Source organism: Aythya ferina, assembly GCF_964211825.1.
Source record: "Aythya ferina genome assembly, chromosome: 18".
In the NCBI taxonomy this organism is placed as follows: Eukaryota; Metazoa; Chordata; class Aves; order Anseriformes; family Anatidae; genus Aythya; species Aythya ferina.
Window position 1 is genome coordinate 4,627,699 of NC_140317.1, and position 21,304 is coordinate 4,649,002.

At 42.6% G+C, this 21,304-nt stretch overlaps 1 protein-coding gene across 2 annotated transcripts; it reads right to left on the reverse strand.

Moving 5' to 3' along the window:
• Positions 1–1,047: 1,047 nt before the first annotated feature.
• On the reverse strand, positions 1,048–21,260 carry ACOX1 (acyl-CoA oxidase 1). 2 transcript variants are annotated; one of them, XM_084492133.1, is made up of 14 exons: positions 20,910–21,260; positions 19,773–19,932; positions 11,357–11,517; positions 9,560–9,667; positions 8,911–9,030; positions 8,192–8,307; positions 7,537–7,706; positions 7,050–7,212; positions 6,127–6,317; positions 5,727–5,906; positions 5,107–5,212; positions 4,876–5,019; positions 3,818–4,024; positions 1,048–2,819 (listed from the first exon to the last, which is right to left on the reverse strand). In XM_084492133.1, the coding sequence occupies exons 1-14, from the start codon at positions 21,019–21,021 to the stop codon at positions 2,769–2,771; spliced, it is 1,989 nt and encodes a 662-aa protein (XP_084348259.1). In that variant the 5' UTR covers positions 21,022–21,260; the 3' UTR covers positions 1,048–2,768. The 2 variants fall into 2 exon arrangements, with proteins under 2 accessions (XP_084348259.1, XP_084348260.1); XM_084492134.1 differs by lacking the exon at positions 11,357–11,517 and adding an exon at positions 14,608–14,768 and having other exon boundaries at positions 20,910–21,254.
• Positions 21,261–21,304: the final 44 nt, after the last annotated feature.

Here is a 21,304-nt window from a genome sequence, read left to right on the forward strand (position 1 = left end):
CTGAGGCTGCTCCAACCTCCTTCAGTTGTGCTCAAGTTACACATTTGCGCTCAAGTTTGTGCTTCCAGAAACACCCTGGGGAAATGCCTTTGAGATCTTACACCCCACAGACCCATCCACCTGTGTTTTTCACATGTGGTGCCAGTCCATCTGCAAACATGGGCTCCTTCTACAGACTTCACCCAAGGCAGTATTTTTAGGAGTACACCTAGTACATCAGACTGAAAACCATACTCATCTTGTTTCAATACTCTTCAAGAAGAACCATACAGCTTACAAGTGTTACCATCTGACACTGAAATCACTTCAGCATGAGCAGAAGTCTCAATTTTGGACATGGTGCCACTACATTTTGTTAAAAGGTGGAGAAGTCCTAACCAGGATGCAGGGCCTGTTGACAGAGTTGAACTGCTCTCTCTTGGTGAGCAGACAGTAAGTCTTAACAGGCTGTGATCTTCAGGTAGTAACACCAAAAAGCAGTGAGCTCAAAAAAGATACGATATATTCACCAATAGCAAATACAGCATTTGCTGGTTATGTCGCTATCCACTCAAAAAAAAAAACAACCCACAAAACACGTAAGGGGGAAAAATTTTAATGGAAGGGCTTTTATGAATTCAAGTTTCTGCTGCCAACCACAAATTTTTGTTAGTGGCAGGGATTAGCTTTTTCTGGCCTATAAGCAGTCACATCCAAGTCACGAGCCAATGTCATGCAGCTTTGATCTCTGCCAGATTTTTTTCTGTAGCGTGAGCAGCACCAGAGGCAGGAATAGCTGCTAGGCTGCTAGCTGCCTTAGAACTCTCCAAAACCAGAAAGGTCAGACTAGAGCCAAGAGAAAATTCAAGAGTTAAGGTAAATTCTTGCAGAAATTCTAAACTTGGCAGGAAAAACGAAGCCTTACCTTTCTTTGTGCAACTAGTTAAGAGCAGCAAGTTCAAGACATTATTTCTTTGTAAAACTCATCTTTTCAGTACTTCATTCTACTTTGTTACTTTAAATGAGATTCATGGAAGACGACACAGAAGAGCAAAAAGAACAAAGATGTTTTGTCTGAAAACACATTTTTTGTAATTTATTATATTTGTACATACTGTTAGCTAGTACTGTTCTCATTAACATATCTTTAACCTTTCCCTGCTCCTCCTTCATCATCCCTCCACAGGTCAGCAGTCTGCTCTGTTGAACAGATGGAAATCAAAGCAATTTGCCTTGGTAACCTAACCAACAGTGGTTTCATTCAACCTGACTCGACACCGAAAAGGGCATGTTTGCTTTTTTCTTTTTCTTTAACCATTTAAATTTAAGCATTTCTTTCTGTCGAGCTATTGTGTATGAAGCTAAAGATCCTGTCTAATGATTGTTAGTACCAGGAAACACTCCTCCATGATAAGTGATCCAAAATTAGAGACTCCAACAGATACCAAAGCTGTAAGAAGCAGCTTCTCAGATGCTGCCTCAGAACTAAAGGCTTATACTGAAGCTTTTTACCATTTTAATCTCAGAGTTACTCTTATCTCTTGAAGAAAGGTTTTATTGTCACTGGACAAAGTTATTGGTGTTGAAAGACAGCAGTAATTGTGTTTAGTTGTAGTTGCACTGATTTCATTGGACAGACATCAGGAGGTTCTGTTAATAACAAAATCATCTGTTAATCCAAACAGTACTGTGCAAGTCGCAAGTCAATATAAAAAAATTAAGCAAATCAGAGAAAGCTCCTTGGAAATGCATTGGTGGGGAAAAAAATCTGGACACTTCACTTAGGATTGTTGCTTTCTTGAAAAATGCCTTTAAAAACCAGAACATCCCGGAACAATCTGAAGATCCAAGGACCTCGGCCAACTGATTTCTGCCCTCGAATACTGGCTTCATCCTTCCACGTCAAATTTGCAGTTTCCACCACTACACGTGGACTTTCACATCAAACCACCATAATTAACATTTGTAAAGTGCTTTGAGATAGTGCTATGAAAATATCAACAGTTAAAAGAAGGGCAGGATGTCTATTATCAGCACCCAGCTGGTTACTACTACTGATTTTGCTCTCAGAGCAGCATCACTATTTTCTCCTTTTACTTCCTATTAACAAAGAGTAAGGTGACAGTGTTAGAGATGGCACACAGATAAAGGGAGTTTCTGCAGGGCAGTGAAAGGATGTACTGGAAAACATGAAGATGTCTTCTGGAAAGAAGACTGAAGTAGAGCTCCAGACAAGGATGGGTATTTACTTCCCAGCTGCATCAGGAAAGTAATGCCACATGCAGACTTTCTGCACAGAGAACTATGCAGGAGGCTTTAGATAGCATAGACATTTGTTAAACAAGGAGAGAGTTGGTGCTAACCTTAAAAACATATATATCAAAACATCGATGCTTTTGGGGAAGGGGGAAAACGTAACTGCTCATTTGAAGCTATTGCCTGAGGGCTGTTAACTACTTAGTAGTAAAATCCTGCTACCTTTCCAGTTGACAGGAACTTCTCTCTAGTTAGCAGCTTCACAAAAGCAATTCCTGTATGAATCCATAAAGCTTTCCCAGATTTTAAAAGGTTAATTTTACCATTATAATTGCACTTTAAAAACAGGCATCAATCCCTACACACTCTCCCCAAACACCTTCTCAATTTATAAAACTGGAAATAAAGGCTACAATTATTCACTGTCCTACAGCTACCAGGATTTGAAAGGTTTGATTCAGGTGCCTGAAGAAAGGACACAAACATCCAGTTTTCAGGGCAGGAAAATTGTGCATTTTAAAAACCAGCAGGCTTCACAGCTTGGCTTGCATCGGCTTCAGATGTTTGTGGAAAGACTCGTGAACCTGCAAAGAGGGCAAGACAATGGTTACAGCAAGATCAGGCCAGCATTTTGAAACACTTTTAGTTCTCTACATCTTGCAAAAAATCTGAATGAGAGGCCTCAAGAACAGCCAACTAAGTCCTGTATTTGAGTGTCTGTATGACAAAGGGTGAGAATGAGACCAAGCAAGTGCTTCTCCACTACCTTTCTTGCATGAAATGAAAGAACATAAGGTGTTTTATTACCACGTGGACAATTTTTTTAGCATTTTAATTAAAAGAAAGCTGGCAGACATCTCCTAAGCAGACGGTAATGAAGCTCTTAAGACCAACTGACTTCAGAAGCACAAAAAATTAAGAAAGCTCTGGTGGGATTTAACTATAATTGCACAACCTCTGGCAGCCTGTGCTAGGAGTACAGACTGTCTGGATCAAATAAAGGCAAAAAAAGCCACCATGACAGGATTTAGAATTTTGTTTTGGCTGGTGGAACATAGACACTTCACAGCTCAGTTTCTTTTATTAGCTCAGCTACAGCCTCAGGGCAGATATGCAGCACCTGACACTTTCAAAGAACTACTTGGGAGCAGTTTCCTTCTACAGTCATTAATACTGCCTGAGGGCAGTCGAAGATTTGATAGAAAACAGGTAGGCTTTCACGGCTACCATCATTAAACAGAATTAAGATAAAGTGATAGTTGCTTTTAACTTCAATGAGATTATCCAGTTGTTTCTCTAGGTAGACTACAATTTCCTCCCCCAACTGAGGAAGTGAAAAGTATCCTGCAAGATTGTGTGTAAGGCATGTGTGGGAAAGTAGCTACAACAGAAAGTACGCTGAAAGCAGAGGAGCAGAAGCAGGTTGCTAGTTTTGTTCCACTACCACTAGTGGCTTCAGCTCCCTCCTCCCCCTTTATCGATTACCTGCTAAGATCACTTACTGGATCAAAATTAACAACCCTATATTGAGTTATTTCTCTGCACACAGATGACCTAAGAGGAAGAAATGAGGCTTCTTTACCTCTGTTTTGTTCAGTGGAGATTTCTTTGCCCACTCAAACATGTTCTCGTAGACATTGCCATCATACCGGCCAAGCACAGATCCAAGATGAGTGTCGTGAAAGTCAAAGGAGTCTACCAGTGCTACCGCGTTGGGACGAATTATAGCCAAGAGCTCCTTCACACGCTGGTTCACTTGAGTAATTTGGGCATCTGTCAAAATACCCGCCTTGGGAAAAAAAAAAAGATTATCAGAAGAGTGTGTAAGTCACAAGAACCTTCCCTTCCACTATGGTCTAACATAGGTCAGCCTTTCCTCACCCAAAAATCCAGTAGTCTGTAAGACCCCCTGCCCCAAAGTGCTAAGTAACCAAACTGTCAATCTGCCATAAGGTACAAGCAGGAGAAGATGCCTAGCATGGCATAGTCACAATATTGCCCAGCTATTTCAACAGGAGACAATTTTTTTTTTAAGAGCATCTATTTTAGCCTCTGCAACAAGTATTCTTGAAGAATGTGCACACTCATATTAAGTTCTTCCTGGTTTCTGAGATGTTTTTGGTAGGGAGCAAAGAGGAAAATGGGAAGATAAAACATATCATGTCTGCCTGAACACAAAAAAAAAACAAACATTGCTGCAAATACATTCTCAATCTGAAAAAATAAAAAGGGTAATGCCTGGCAATTTAAACCCATTCACTGAAGGATGGGTTATTATCTGGAGTACGATTTCCCCTTTTGGGCACTAATCTGCAAATGCATATAGCTCTCAAGGCATGTCTAACCTACACTTGTATCTCCTTTATTATCTCCTTGTTTTTTAACATACTGGTCACCATTAACCACTGGAACACATTAATCCAAACAGATGCCACATTATCATTTATCACCCAACTCTACTTCTGGTGGATCCCAAGGGAAACATAACAAGAGCCTTCCACCATAATCACACTGCTCTTGGACTTACACAAGTGATAGTCAAAACCTTAGGCCTAGGCAGTCATGCAGCTTTGCATTTAAAACATCTCATAATGAGAACTCTGGCTCAGGAGGTTTATAGAGTTGGAGAAATACACCAACCTGCATGAAATCCCCTGCGTTCTTACTGATCCCATACAGCGCGTACAGGAGACAAAGCTCAGTCACGACAGCACGGACTGCTGCATTGCTGATCTCAGACAGCTTTGCTGTGAAAAGCTTCACTATTACATAGTGACAGTGTACCTACAAGATACAAAAGGAAGATGAATCAGATTCACAAAGGGATTACAAGTTCCTATAGCACCCCTCTTTATCAGGTACGTCACTGACTTCAGATGCTCGCACGAGGTCAACAGAAGTTCTGTTCCAGGCATCCTCCTTGCTCTTTCTGTGGTTCAGTTCGGCCTGCAAGTTCTTTGCTGCAGCTTCTACGAGCCTATCTCAGAAAAAGAAAAATGGGTTATACAATAACACATTATCAAGACTACTTACACTGAATTTGTATAAATTGAAGTCTAACACATCAGAACTCAGAGGCGGTGTGTGGCACCTGAATGCATTGCCTGGAGCAAGCAGCTGTGACCCTAAAACCTCTGTCATCACTGCTGCATCTAGAACACAACTACATGGGGATAAAAAGACATTTGACAACACTGCTGGGGTGCCTGAATGCCTACTCTCACGTAGGTTATCTGTTATACTCTTACACCTTCCCCACAATATGCTTTAGAATCAGGATTGTTTGCCTGTATGTAGCCTCTTGCAACCTCAGAGCATTTGACACCATTCCAAGCTAGTAAAGTGCATTACTTCTTGCAAGCGCCATGCAGAGCAAAGCTTTGTCAACCACACCTTGAGAATCTCACGTTAACCAGGCACTACAACACTACCACCTCCCAACACACCCGATTTTATTAGTGCCTGGCTCAGCCTAACAAGCATGAACTCACCGGGCAGCCCGTGCTTTGTAGGCCTCTACCAAGCTGGTTGGATCATTAATGCGCACACTCACGGTCCTCGCAGCCACGTGCTGTGGCTGAATGCGTTGCCTGGAGAGATCATTAAGGTAGGACACCATGCCAGACACCCGCTGACCAGCAATAACTTGGTTGTAGCTTTTGATAAGGAATCTGAAAATAAGAACAACAAATAGCAACTCTTACTCCTTAGTTTGAATGGAGAGAAGTCCTTTTACTTAGGGTCAGGCAGTCTGTCAAAGACCAGTTGCAGGCGTATGCTGTTGTCAAAAACAAGCTCCATGGTAACAGAGGATACTTCTTTTGCTCTTCACTTCAGGTGCAAAGACCATAATGCCAAGGCAAGAAAGTTGATGGACAGAAGCTAACATACCTAGCTGTCTGCAGCATCATGACTGTGTTTTCTCCCTCGTAGGTGCAGGATGGGGTGAACGTGACGTAGATGTCAGGAATGCCACTGCAACGAGAATAGCCATGCCCACCACAGGCCATTCGACACTCCTCAATACCAGCATTGGCAGTCCAGGAAGTGAAAGCCTTCAGTCCTGCTGTCAGTGCATGGAGCTGATGGACAAAAGCAAAGCAAGTTAGCGTCTTTATATTCCATTCTAAGTTTGCACATGTACCTACCAAGTACTGCAACTCCCAGAAAAAAAAAGTCAACACCACCCTCCCGCTTATCACTAGGTCTTGTTTTTCTTGTAAGGTCTCTTTCCTGAGCCAAACTACTTATGTGAAAGCCTATGTACATGTAAGGACTTAATCTAAGTACCTCATCTTTTCTGTTTCTACATATAACGTGGACAACTGTTTTCAATTTCTTTTTGTCACACTAGGTTCTTAAACAGATTCCCTAGTTGAAAACTAACACTTTACAATCCTAATCTCCTCAAAATAGTGCTGACACCTTTGATCAACACATCAGTTCTCCTCTAGTCACCTCAAGATCAAGAACAATAATCAAGAAGGTACAGCACAGGCATAAGACCAGTCTCAACTTCACTCCCAAATGACGTGCCATCATTCCTGAAAATACCTTTTTTTTTTTTTTTTTTAAATATACACATTAGCTTGCTTTCTTTGCATCACTCCGTATTTCTTTGTGAAGCACTGCTAAATGAAGAGTGCAAACAAAGTAAGAGTCACAAGCACATACTGGACTTGGGAGCACTGGATCTAAAGTACAAGACATCTCAAGAGTGAAAACCACAAAAAGGCTTGTGACTTTGCTCTCATGTTAAAAGCAATTTTTGCATAAAATCAGAAGACCCCTCTGGTTTCCAGAAGATACAGTACCTCTGGCAGCTCACTCAGATCCCCTGCATTGATGTCTCCACTGATACGTCGATAGGTGTCTTTTATATAGGCTCCCACGAAATGAAAAGCATATGCTGTTGCCAGGAGAGGGAAGAGTTTGTACTGTTGGGTCTGATAATCCAAGATCTGGGGTTCTGGTTCCCTAGAGCAAAACACCTGAGAGTTAGTAGCAGTTTGCCAGCCACAGGCATACTGAAGTCCTATTCAACTCTAAGTAGCTTCTCCACTTGGACAGTAAAAGACGCATTCATATAAAACCAGAATATCCAAGACCATACAAAATCTCTGGCAGGGGGAGGGCAGTTTGGCAGTCAATAATGAAAGACCACTTAATTTCCAATGTTAAACTCTTATAAAACTCTATCAAGTGCCAAAGCAAGTAACATCAATCACAGTCCTTCTTCTCTCCAGCTGTTAGGAACTTCCCCTCAGCACTTCAGCTGCTCTTTCCTTTTGGTGCACTTACCCTGGCTTTAGCTCAGACTGGTGTCTCACTGCGCTGTAGCGGATGGCAATGGTACAAGCCCGGGACAGAGAGCGAGCAGAATCCCCTACAATGAGGGATCGGATGAACACCATGGTCCCATAGGTTAGCTTGTCACTCACTGGTTTCACATAGGTGCCATCTGGTTCAACCTGCAAAAAAAATAAACACAACAGCCTGTTGATTTTTATAGTATCTTCCCTTTTTACATATTCACATCTCAAGCTTTACACTCATCATGTAGTACTTAAAAGCAAGCTACAATCTTGATGGTATTTGGATGAGAAACTTCTCCAAAAAAGACCAGAATAGTATAGAGACCTCGCCAGCTGGGTGGGTGACTTTTGTTCTTTATTTACAGCCCTTGGGCAGCAGCTAGAGGTGAAGCCTTCTGAATCAGCCCCTGAACGGTCATTACAGGTCCTCCCTTCCCATACAATTAATAGGACAGACTGCACATTTCACAGAGCAACTGGGGATAACGGACAGCTGTAGCTTCCCCTGTAGCAATGCTATCACACACGAGCAGGGAATGCAGATGAGTAATTAATATGCAGGGTTTACGGCACTATTCAACCACACGAGAACATTTGAAGTGACCATTTTTAAAGGCATATGCTTAAACTCATTGCTTTACCTGGGCATATTTCATCAGCATGTTTTCCCGAGGAATTCTGAAGTTGTCCATTTTCAGGTAGCCATTATCCATTTCATCATACCCAAACTTTGGCCCGATGTCACCCACTGTAATACCTGCCACACACAAAGCCATTTGCATTAAGAAAAAGGAACACTGCACAAGAGGTTTAAGCCTTCTCCAAGAAAGCCATTCTTTAGTTTTCTAGAAAGTCCTATCACTGCTAGGAGTAACAGCAAACTAGGAGCTTAGATTCTTTATTGGAATGAAGAGCACCAAAACATGGGGCCTTCGTAGTTTACATGAAATCCTACTGTATGCTGACTGAGGGAGTTTTCTCTAAGGATTGCTCACCTCCCTTCTATCTAGGGCATGATGAAAGGTATTTTTCCCTTTCAGAAGAAGCACGTGCTGCCTCACAGAATGCCTAGCTGGACAGAATCAAATTCCCAACTAATCTTCACATTGAAAACATGACGTGAAAGCTTATTTAGTAGTAGTTCACTTGTAAGTAAGACTCATGAAGTTTTTATTTAGTAGTGGTTCACTTGTAAGTAAGACTCATGAAGTTTTAAGTCCTGTGACCTACAATCTACTCACTCAAATCAGCTAGTGAAATACGCTATGTTAATTAACAAGACACATGCAGCTGTATATAGCTGAAGAGAAACAGATCTGAAGTTTTCCATGAATGCTAAGCCCCCAGAACAAATTTTTACCTGGCAGAGGTTCATGGGTGCCCAGCTGCCGTATGGGAACGATGAAGGCATGCAGTCCTTTGCACTGGCCCTGAGTGTAGAGCTGAGCCAGAACAATGGCATGGTTCGAGGTCTTTCCAACTGCAGGAGTGGTAGTCAGAAAAAAATAAGCAGCACACATATTATTAACACACACACACCTTTCCTTGAAGCAGGATCCAAAATACATTAACCCCACCATTTTAGAGAAACAGATTTGCAACACTGATTAATATCCAAATTTTACAGCTAGACAAACAAGGCTGCCTAAGTCAATGGAAACTGGACGTTATTATTCTCTTGGCTGTACAACACCAAGTCCCTGGCAAACCTGACAGGAAAGCCAAAGGGAGTCCTGTTCTACAGACTGCCTCAGATGCTTCAATAAAGATTCTGATAAAACATAATGAATTACATCAAATCCACACAGCGTGAATGATTCAGGGAAATAATCCAGAGCACACAGATAATGAGAAGTTTAGGTAGGCTCTGACAGGTCTCCTACTTGTGCAAAAGGCAACTCTGACTCTCTGGACCAAGCTTCAATCATCATTCTGTAGATATAAGACACGTGACAGCACCTCCTTGGGTTTTTCATATGCATCTTCCAGATTTATATAGATACACTTACGTCCACCTGGCCACCACTTAATGGAGGTCACAGTGGGGCTGTTGAGGATGAATTCCTGGGTAGCAGGGTCATAAGTAGCTGTAGTTTCTAGACCCCGGAGATGAGTTCCTGAAAACAAGCAAACACACCGTGTTGGCAGAAAGTCAGTCACAAAATACAGACAAGGACTGAATTGGACAATGGAAAGTTGAACTCCAGTAGTAATGCACAAATTTTAATTTTGCTTTTAGGCTACAATTAGTAGATATTTAATCCTTCATAAAGAATGAGTGAGACTCGGGCCTTATTCTGGAACCTAAAGCCAATTACCTGCAAACTCATTACTGTTTCATTGGTCCAATACTACTTTCCAAGCACCTCCGATCTGACAATTTTTTTCCTATTACAAGCCTATTACAAGCCTTTTGTCAATAGAGAGATCCACAAAACCAGCTCACCTGGCTTTCGCTAAAACTGCTGATTAAGTGCAAACAGAATCATGCACTTTGCAGCCAAAAGATGGAATGAATAGTACTCGTAATATCTTTATTCCTTCATCAGGCCTAGGATCTCCTCACTTGATGGAGCAAATTCTCCCAAACGAGATCATTCATTGCTCCAAAACAGTAAGTAGTGGCGTGCATATGGCAGTCTGTCTTCTGCCTTGAACTCTGGAAACCTTCACTCTGCGATTCATGCAAACCTGTCTCAGCAATGGCAGTGTCTTTGCATTAGTGAAAAATCACTATGCCTACGTGTTTAAACTGGTCAAGCTGCAAACACTCATGATAGTCTAAATGGACAGAGAAGATGGAGCCAACAACTCTACGTGGGAGTTTCAACATGAAAAGACATCACCTCGATGCATCCACGTTTCCAAAGCATGGAGCTTAGCGGTAGATTTCCATGGGCAGCTTAACTCTTACTCTGCTGGCAAAGGGTCTTCAGACCTCACTAGATGCAAGAGATTCTCCACAGACTTGCAGTTATTTTAAGCTTCATACAGTCTCTGTATTTCACTTCAGCACAAAGGTGAATCCTGCTCATTTTTAGAAAATATTTCTTATCTGCAACTCTCAGGTATCAAAATAGAGTTTCCCGAGGCATAATATCCTCCCTTTGAAACTTGGATTAAGTGTTGAATCACAATACTGCTGGAGTTATCACAATCCATTTCAAAGCTTGAAAGCAAAGAACAGCAACAGAGATCAAAGTCTACTTAATACAGATACTCTAAAAAATGATTTCATGGTCCAATTAATAAGAACACATGGGAGTGAGCTAAGGAACCAGGAAAAACGCTTCCCACAAAACATGAACACTGAGACCAAGTCATCCACATGTTCTCTGATCCAAGGCCAGTCCCAAGGTGACAAGCAGTTCTTACTTTTTTTGGCATCTCTTTCAGTATCTTAAAGCTCTGTCCTTTTGTCTTCACAGTGAGTGTTACAGTAAAGCAGAAATCACACTGGAAAGAATGGTAGGCGTAGAAATGAACTGATGTCATCAAATTGACAACACCATAGCCATATGCAGGTGGTGTTTTAACAAATCATCTATAGTAATTTGAATGGCACGAGAGGAGCACTCAGTACGTGTCTGCACAAAAATACAAACTCTTCCACCATCAGGGAAAAAAGGTCAGAAAGCATGTGGTGTTGTAATCTCTTAGGAGTTTCAGAAGCAGTCCACTTGTCCCTAAAGCCATAAACACATACTTACAGACCACGGGATAAATGCACACCCTTTTTCCCAGGCAGGGGAATCCTTTGCACACAAAACCATTCTTAGAAATAGCATTTAGTGAATGTACTGTACCATGGCCCATTTCAGTCTGGGCATAGGTGCCAATGATCTCCAGGTTCCAGGCAGGCATGAAGAAGCGATCCTGCTGCTCTGGGGTTGCCTGGGTGAGAAGGGTGGGGAGGAACATGCCCAGATGAAGATCCAGAGGTTCAGGCCGTCCTCGATGAACAAAGCTGTGAAGAGGTGCCATGGGATGGGAGTGTGAAGGCAATGTTATGGGAGGGAAGCAAGCAAGAGGATTCATGGTGGAGATTCAGGAAGAGACAAAAAGAGAAAAAAAAAAAGATTCATGTGTAAATCAGAATTCAGCAGGTGTATTTTAGAAAGCCAGAGCACTCTCCTTTCCTCAGATCTGAATAACAAAAAACATGCTTACTCTGAAATAAGCATGCTGCAATTAATTTACTCCTAATCCTATATAAAATGCATTTGCAATATTCACCTATTTTTGATGATAAATAATTGATGATGGATAAAATGATTAATCCACACCGAAAAACAAAGACAATATCCTCACTGTGGTTTGTAAACCAGAGCCCACTGCGTTAAAAGAGGGGCTGAGGCAGAATGGCAGTTTGTTGAAGATGTGGTCTGGTTGGATGTAGCGAGCCTTTGGCTGTACGAACAAAGTCCACACCTTTTTCATGGTTGGGGAGCAAAATGTGGCAGAAGTCCCAGTTCATCCAGCTGGATGAGCTAGATTTTCACTGGAACATTCTTTAAAAAATAATAGTCTCCACTATTTTTGTTGTCGTTGTTAAGATTAGATGTATATACCACATACCCCTCCTAAAATTCCTGCCATCACCTCCCTTCAACTCCTGCTATTTTTAAAGGCTCTCTTAAAAGGAAAGTGCTCTGCATGTGTCAAAGTTGTGAACATAACATGGCAAGAAAGCCAACATTTTCCAACGTGGCAATCATCCGTACAAGATCTCTCCAACTAAACGTTTCGCTAGAACTAACCTTCCTCCATGTTCTGTCAAACACCTCTGCTAGGTTAAGTGGTCTACTAAGAATATGGATATGAAAGGCTAAATGCTTCATTATGTTTTTAATTATTAATTGCTTTGAGTACTTAGAGCACTGTTGTAGCTTGGAGGAGACAAAAATGAACAAACTGTTCTACTGCAGCGTTCTCCAGTCTCAAGACTATCCCATTTACTCGAGGAGTTTCTCAAAATATATAGAGATTATTTTTGCAAGTATTACTTACTAACTTCCAAAAATAAGGGAAAACCCAAACAGCATTAGTCCCTACTGCACAAGGCTGACAACACTGCTTAATAGTTTGCATCCCCTATTATAACAGTTGGGCTATAGATTGTTGATAGGACTTCTGCACGAAGACTAAAGCATGAATATGCCAAGTGAACAAATAATGTAGCTTGTTTTTAATAGGATTTTTTAAATAAGTGGGAAGAATTACTGAGAGAATATTTGTTGGAGCTCAGCTCAAATTCAGCTGGCACACAGCGTGGGACCAATGTACTCATGTTACCTCTAGGCATACATTGATCTAAGTGGCCCTCTAACAAGTGTCGTTCTTCAGTTTATTTGTAGGCACCTGAAAATATCAGCCAGCTAATAATCCCAGCACCAATGTTTTATAAGCTTTTTGACTGAACAGCAACCAGGCTCAACTGAAGACTAATGGTTATTTTAATCAGGAATACCAGATTTTAAGTGAGTTCAGTGCTGGTGAGATACACATAGCTGATAGACAAAAACTGAGAAGAAGTCCTTAATTACTAGCCATAGCTACAAGCCAAGTAGAAACAACATAGTATTTTTATTTCTCCTTTGTGTTTCCCTTTCAGCCCAGTGTTTTATGCCTTCTTCTGTTTTCTTTCTAAATCATTCACTATGAAATATGTTAAAACCACTACAGACTACCAGAAGGTACTCCCTAGATTAAAATTTGACCAACTACCCATCCAGGCTGGGATTCAGTTCAGAGGGCTCTTTCCCCCATCACCAGTTTCTAAACATCAGGCTTAAATTAAGCAGAGCTCAGTGACAATTATTACAGAAGCTTTACTTATGGAACAGGTGTCCGGCATTCACAGCAAGAATGCCAAACCATCGTACTTTCATTATTCAGCACAGCAGGTATATTCACTTTTTTATGTTATCATCGCATTAATTCTATTAAGTGTCAAAATAGACGTTTTACCACCAAACAGGAGAGCTGCAAGCAAACCCAACCATCACCAGGCAAGAAAGTGCAATGATCTAACGTGAAACAGCAAGTAAACCAAATCACTTTGGTGTGGACATGTGCCTGATTTAAAGAAGGCGGTGTGAAAAAGCAAACACGGTTAGCAAGCATTTTTGTCAGCCGTTTGACTCCGCTTCCCATGCTGAGTTCAGTTCGCTAACTCCATCTCTCTGAAGCAGAACAGACGATGGGAATTCCTCCGTTGCACATTCTACGAAGATTTCAGCTAGCACAAGTAATGTAACCTACCAAGCAGGTATCCAACTTGGTTATTACCATCCAACTTGAGCAGTTGTCCAGGCTTGTACACATCCTGCTTTCCAGGTTCAGATGCCAGCACATGTTCTGACATCTTTGGTCTGTTAATTCTTACTGGTATTTAAGAACTGTAATTCCAGGTTCTGGGCTAAAATTCTGTGTTCTTATCCATTAAACATTCTTCCATATGAATAACTGAAGGTAGTTTGCCTTGATAGTAGGAGTAAGATGTTTTTCCTTCTTTGGAACCGAGACCCTTCCATGAAGTTACACAGCTGCAGTAGAGTAGCACCTGGAAGGACAGTGCTTGGGGCAAAGCATACCTTACTTTCAAGGGCACAAAACGCAAATCTCATCATGTTACACTGCATCTGAAGCTGTAGGCCTGACTTGTTTACGCAGGCTGATCATGCACTAAGAACTCCGCAACACATGCCTCAATCCAGGCAAAAATGAAATCCGCAGTACTGTTGACTGACATGTTCCAACTAGTTCAACTGAAATTCGGACTCCTGGGGCTTATAACAACCTCCTCATCTTAAATCAAAGGCAAACAGATATGAAGTCAGTGAACAGCTAAGAGGTGCATTCTGGAAAAGACCAAAATTAACCCTGTGTTTTAGGATGAGAGACAGAACTGCTCTCCAGCTATCAAGCTGGAGACATCAGTGGTTAACCAAGTTACTTTACCTTTCCCCTTTCAGATTTACGCAGGGAGCATTATCAGTTTATAAACTGGAGTTACAGAAAAGAGGTTACCCAGCGATCCCTGAAGGGAACTAACCATGTCCCATTTCGGTTTGGGCGTAGGTGCCAACTATCTTGACTCCATGGACCAGAGGCAGCCATTTCTTCTTTTGAGCATCAGTCGCTTGGCTCTCTATGGTTGTTTGAAACATGCTGAAGTGTAGACCAAAAGGTTCAGGAAAATTGCCCAAGCATGTTCTACAGGAGAGAAATAGAGGGATCTGGATCTCAGTCTCACTGAGAACGAGATCCTGAAAGGCTTTTCTCCAACTGTAGCATAAGATAATGTTTGCTATTTTGACTTTTCTTTGTCCCATGAGCAACCTCCAAACATGGAGGAATCAGAAGGAATGCTAATGGGAAACATTTATTTCAGACATTTTCTTCATGCTATGATTTAAGCTGTCGTTATGTAGCTAGAAAAAAAGAACTGTGCTATAAAGATGCACTGGGAACTTAAAACAGCGGACAGGAAAACCAAATTACTTTTCCCCCTATCCCTCATGCTTGGTGGGAATAAATCCCACTGCTGCTAGTGGCGTAGAACTAGGCTGTTATTTTTAGAAGCACTACATATTGAAAAGGAAGAAGCTTCTTAGGTGACCAAGTGCTTTTCTGAAGAGCTCTGTATTACCTGTGTCTGCTTCCATCAGCTATGAGATGTTGAGCTCACCTCCCATTAAAACTGTTACAGGCTAGTAGTGGAATGTAAGGAAAAATCAAACATCTTACACAGGCTTCATCAAAACAAATTATTTCATGATTTGTAGCCACAATGGCAGGCAAATTCTGCTTCCAATGAAAACAAACCCTGGGACAAACATGCTGTAAAGTTTCGCTGGGTAAAAGCTACGTAGCAACTGCATCTTCCCTTCAACGTTCTGCAGAGCCTGAAGTTCCTTCATCTTCCACCTGCTGCACGTGGATGCTTATTCCATCCAGACTCAAATATAGAAGAGAAACACGTGATCTACATGAATACCTACACACAAGATCTCTTCCACCTGCTTGAGGTATCGGCAAGGGAAGTGCCTCCTTCCATCGTGGGGTATTAACACCTGCCCGGGAAGCAGACTGAAGTTTGTTGCTGGTGCAGACCTGCACTGAGTAGCAGATATTATGCATCCAGTTTTTCAAATTACAGCAGCATTTGTGGCTGGCATTTTACACTATGCTAGGAATGAATGCCTGGGAGCAGAGAATAAAACATTTATAGTTCAGAACAGATCCCTACACAAACTGTGCAAATCAGCCTTAGGGCGAGAGAGCAGGACGATGCTTCTTCAGGACCACTGAACTGCATGGTGAGGACACGTTCACTTAGAAACTGTGCTGTTGAACAAGACCAAATGAGCCAGGAGCAAAACTCGCATCATTAAGTGATCTCATACTTGCTATTAATGTGCTTTCAGCTGGTGTGAATGAAAGCACAGTGCCTGGAGTTCTTGGGATCAAGGCAGTCGCTTCCCTTAGGAGAAAGTATTATGTTGCCTACAGCAGCAGCACATCTCCCTGCAAAGCAGAAGTTGGTTTTTTTTTTTTTGAACAAGGGCTTTCAAATGCTACACAAATAGGGAGACAATATTTTGCAGCATTGTTGTGGTTTCTTCGGTGGGTTTTTCCTTTATACCTACACAGTAAAAGGTACTGGGATTTAACAGATTTGTCTGACTGCACAAATATCAACCCTACCATGTCCTACCAGTACCTAAAGGGGGCTACAGGAGAGCTGGGGAGGAACTCTTTGTCAGGGGGTATAAAGATAGGACAAGGGGGAATGGCTTAAACTAAAAGAGGGTAGGTTTAGGTTAGATATAAGGAAAAAATTCTTTACTCAGAGGGTGGTAAGGCACTGGAATAGGCTGCCCAGAGAAGCTGGGGATAGTCCATGCCTGGAAGTGTTCAAGGCCAGGCTGAATGGAGCTTTGGGCAAGCTGGTCTGGGCGGAGGTTGCAATTAGATGATCTTTAAGGTCATCTTCCTTCCAACCCAAACCATTCTACAACTCTGTAATCCATAGACAGAGTACAATAAAGTACTAACAACTAAGTAGTAAAGCTAAGTGTTTGCCTGACACTCCAGAGCTAAACGAACAATTGCAAAGACATTCTCAGTGTCCTGGTTTCAGTTAGGACAGAGCGGACAGAACCAGGACACTCAGCCTGCAGAACTGGGTTACAGAATAGGATTGTTTACTTTAAAGCAATATCTGCAAGCAAAATGTTCTTGCTGTTGCAGTTCTTGAGGCAACTCTCAAGGAAGAGTGTGAAGAACCTCTCAGTGGGCAAGAAGCCGGGGCTATGTCTGACCTGCGCTGACTGACTTCAGAGCTAACAACCACATAGTAACCAAGCCCTTTTCCAGCTGTACCAAAAAAACCAGCCAGCCTCATCCACTCTAAATGAATTTAGCAGCGGCGAGTAGTGCCCCTATTACAATTTTTCTGGTTTGATACACTAACCTGAACACCAAAACGAGAGGCAGACACATTCTCACAAGGGAAGCGCACATTCACACAGTGCTTACGAATAAAGGAAGCATCTGCAGACTTGCAGCTCTCAGACCTTTTCTCTGTGCCCCATTTTCTCTTCTCTACTTAATCCCTTTTTCCTCAATGAAGGCTATTTAAATTTGAAGGTGAATTAGGATTCACCAGATTGCTCTCTTCAAAGAGCTGTGTAGCACTGTGGATGTCAGAACAATATCCCGTTTTTCATGCTGACTTACATTTTGCTGTAGTTGGACTGTAAAAGAAACCTCAAAATATTAGCACATTAAGGCTGCTGGCCTTCATGAACAGCAGCCACAACAGTGATTGCAGTGCTGACATGTTAATACACGAGAAAAATTGTCTAGATAAGAAACAATTAAAATGGCTTCTCTACACATTTAATAGATCTCATGTTTTGGAGGAATATTCAGTTCAGCATATCTCAGCAGCAACAAGTGTTTAAGCACACCTTCAGGTCACCTGATGGAAGCATTTCTCATCAATCAAGCTATGATGTTGGTCATTTCGTGATACAAAGTTACCCAATGAACTTCCAACAACATACAACAGCTACAGGAAAACTATCTGAAAACACCCCAAAAAGCTAACAGTCACTGCCTACATAAACAAACAGGTGCCTGCTCTTTGGGGACAGTCACAAGGTGAGAGGGATTATTGCAAAATATCTTAAGCTTCCGTATGTAGAAATCTGGTAAGTTCAACTTGACAACATAATCAGGGGCATCAATCTATTTCATAAACTTCATTAAGGCATGTCACAACACCAGAGCCACTCAGTTTTCCCATTTGGAAAACTGAATAAACTCCACATTAGCTTTTCCACAAAGCCCCGTCTAGTTAGCACTGATTAACACACTTGGGTATTTGGGTGGGATTGGCTAGGTATAAAAATCATAGTTTGTCACCCAGCAGGTGAGAAAACGGGAACAGATTTTAAAATGCACATGAAATCAAGGGATGATAAATACTTTTTCTTCCATACATTAAGAATCACTACTCCAATACCCTCCCTTGCAAACACTAGACATAATAAATTCAAATTGTTATTAACAGCATGTTCTGATATGGTTCTTACAGCAAACAAACTTCTCTTATTAGTAAGAAGTGTGTGTACTGCTCTTCAATATTCTACATGCTCTTAACACAGAAGTCATTGGAAAACAGTCAGTCTACAATAGCTGCAATTATCTCTGGAGATCCTGAATACCTGCAATTGGAGTCGACTCTGAAAATAAGTAAGCTTTCTCCATTTTTTCCTGTTGATTTTTGGATCATGAACTTGACTGGTCACACCTATCTGTTCAATCACAAGAGATATGAATGTATTATTTGGAACCTACACGCAATAATGGAGTTTTTATCCAGTCAAAGTTAAGAGCTGCTGACTCTAAAATGAATCTTTGGAAATAAACTAGAATCTATCATGTGAATGTTCAGAAGTGTCCTGATTTCTAAAATACTGTTACCTAATGCTAACACTAGATGTCTTTCCTAAAAGACAGCATTTACATTGCAAACTTCATGGAAATTCGCCAGCTGGTATACTGGATATACCTCTCTGAATTTTCTCCACAGTAGTAACTGAAGAAACTCCCCTACTGCCTCCAGCAGGAAAACACTGGTGTAGGAAAAAATTAATGATTGACTTTTGCCATCCAGTACCTGCAATCTAGCGCAGTCAGTGAACTTTCTGGTTATCACTGTCCAACAATACCAGCTTTCAAAAGAACTTTGACAGAGTTCTCCACGAGAGCTTTCATGACGTTGGTTGGTGCAGACCAGCTTCTCTGAAATTCAGCCCTCAGCAGACAAGGTGTTCTCAATTAATTAGTTCCAATATTCACACTGTGAGGCCAGCAGCAGCTCTGCTGCAAATCCCATCAGAGGGCTCGTGATTCTACCAGTACATTATTTAATGTGCAATGCCTAGTTAATGTGCCAGAGGATACATTCATGGTCTTATGTGCAGAGTCCTAGAGCTGCGCAATCCCTGTTAATCAGTTTATTTGATTATATCAGAGCGAGCTTAATAGAATTAAGGGAGAAATACAAAGTCAGAAACTCCTACAAGCTGGAAGCAATGAAATTCAGTTGTAAAGACAGTTTCATTTTTATTAACTTTACCCAGGGATAATACTATCAGATAAACTAAAGGTCAGATACAATAAAAAGTATCTAGGTCAAAGGGAACCACTATAGCACCAGGGAGCTTGAGATAGGGGACTGAAAAAACATAAACAAGAACCTCTAAGCCACCTTGGAACATTTTCAAGTCTGCCTGTAACGCAACTTTGTTAGGTCTCAACACAAAGTGGGGCAATAAGCTTTAGGAGACTTCATTTGAAGCTCCTGCCTCATCAGATCTACTCACAGTCAAATATTTCAGTATATTCCTCACGCATTTTGTCAAGTCAGACTACAAGCCCCATTTTTAACCTTCTGCATCACACATAATAGAAGGGCTGTAACCATCAGTGTTGGATTTCTAGCCAAAACACTAAGGAAACACAACATTCAGGACAACAGACCTTCATGGGAAATTCACTGAAGCCTTGAAGCCAAAACTTCAATGGGCTTTGCTGCAGGTCTTTAGTTTTCTTTGAACAGCTAACATAGGAACAAAGGTGCAGCTTTAATGACCTTGGTGATGATAAGAGTGAATATAAGAAGCAAACTCTACAGCCAGGTACCTTTTAAACCAGTAGATCTCCTCCGGATCTGCAATTCCATATTCTCTTAACTTCATAACCATCAGAGAACTCTTCCTGATGGCTTGCTCATAGCGTTGGCTTCGGGAGAGGAAGTTCAAATCCTCGTGCTGGAAGTCAGGGTCATTAATAACTAAGGCCTCTGGGGACAGAAGACAAGAGGAAAACAAACTCAGTTTTCACAGGCCACAGTAAATCGTGCATGAAATGATTCAGCTTTTTTCCTCTGCTGTACCTCAGGTTGCAGAAACCAAAAAATTAAAACACAGCATTAAAATTTAATGAAATTGCGAAGAAGTCACAAAGCTCAAGTGTTTTGGATAGAAGGGCTCTTACAACTGGGTACTTTCTTGTTACTCCACGTAAACCACATTTCAAATTAGGCACATTCAGGACTAGCATGAGATTAACTCACTGATACAAGAACTGCAGGCCACTCAACTATTTCACCTCCTCAAATGGCCACTGTTACTGTAGGATCAGATTGCCTCACGAACATCTGATCACCGTGCAACTTCTTGGAGGAGGGCACAGCTATCAGTCCCCCTGTGCTGTCCGGAAACCGAGGCACCCAGAGGCTACAGACTTTCCCTGTCCCCTTTGGCACAGACATTGCACAACACCGGCCTCTGCCAGTCCCACCCCCAGCACTGGCCGGGGAAGAAAAGATGGCAGCGTTGCAGTAACCCCATATATCATAGCAGTGACAAATGAGAAACACGCCAACTCCGTACTGTTGGGCAAGAGCACACCAGAAGGACAAAAATGAGGGGAGAGGGCCCCAAGCAGATGCCCCTGGGAAGCTGCCTCTCACCCAGCAGAAGTGGGAGGATGGGAGCCTGGCACCCTTTTACCAGCCTCACATCCCCCTCCCTGCACCCCAAGGGGGGAATCCCTTCCCTCAGGCACCCCCCTGCCTGCACCCCATCTCCTCACAGCCTGACCCTCTCCCTGGAGCACCTCATCTCCCCCAAAGCCCCCTCAGGGCCCTCCTCTCCCCCCTAGGACCCCCTTCTTCCCCTCAGGGCCCCCCAGAGCCCCCTCAGGGCCCCCCCAGAGCCCCCTCAGGGCCCTGAGCCTCCCCCATCTCCTCACGGCTCCCCTCGGGCCCTCCCTCACCGATCTCCTTTCGGCGCCGGGTGCGCTCGGCGCCGCCGTCCAGGATGTGGGTGAGCAGCTCGGGCTGGAAGGTGGCGGCGGCCCGCTCCCTGCGCAGGTCGGCGTTCATCATCGTGAGGCGGCGGCGGCTCCGCTTCGGCTCCGCTCGGGTCGCGTTCGGCTCCGCTCGGCTCCGGTTCGGCCCCGGTTCGGCTCCGTTCGGCTCCTCTCGGTTAAGGTTCGGGTCGTCTCGGTTCCAGTTCGGCTCCGTTCGGCTCCTCTCCGTTCAGGTTCGTCTCCTTTCGGGTCCGGTTCGGGTCCGCTCGGTTCCGACTCGGCTCCCCCCGGCCCAGGTTCGGCTCCTCTGAGCTCCACCCGCCCTGCGCCTGCGTCCGACCTCAGCTCCGCCGGCCCCC

Bases quoted from the DNA above. Each gene is read 5' to 3' on its own strand.
- ACOX1 (XM_084492133.1), bottom strand. From the start codon at position 21,021: ATGATGAACGCCGACCTGCGCAGGGAGCGGGCCGCCGCCACCTTCCAG. The intron at 6,318-7,049 runs GTACTGTATCTT...TTTGTCCATCAG, and splicing joins ATCTGAGTGAGCTGCCAGAG to CTCCATGCACTGACAGCAGG. The intron at 5,213-5,726 runs GTGAGTTCATGC...TTTCTGAGATAG, and splicing joins TACAAAGCACGGGCTGCCCG to GCTCGTAGAAGCTGCAGCAA.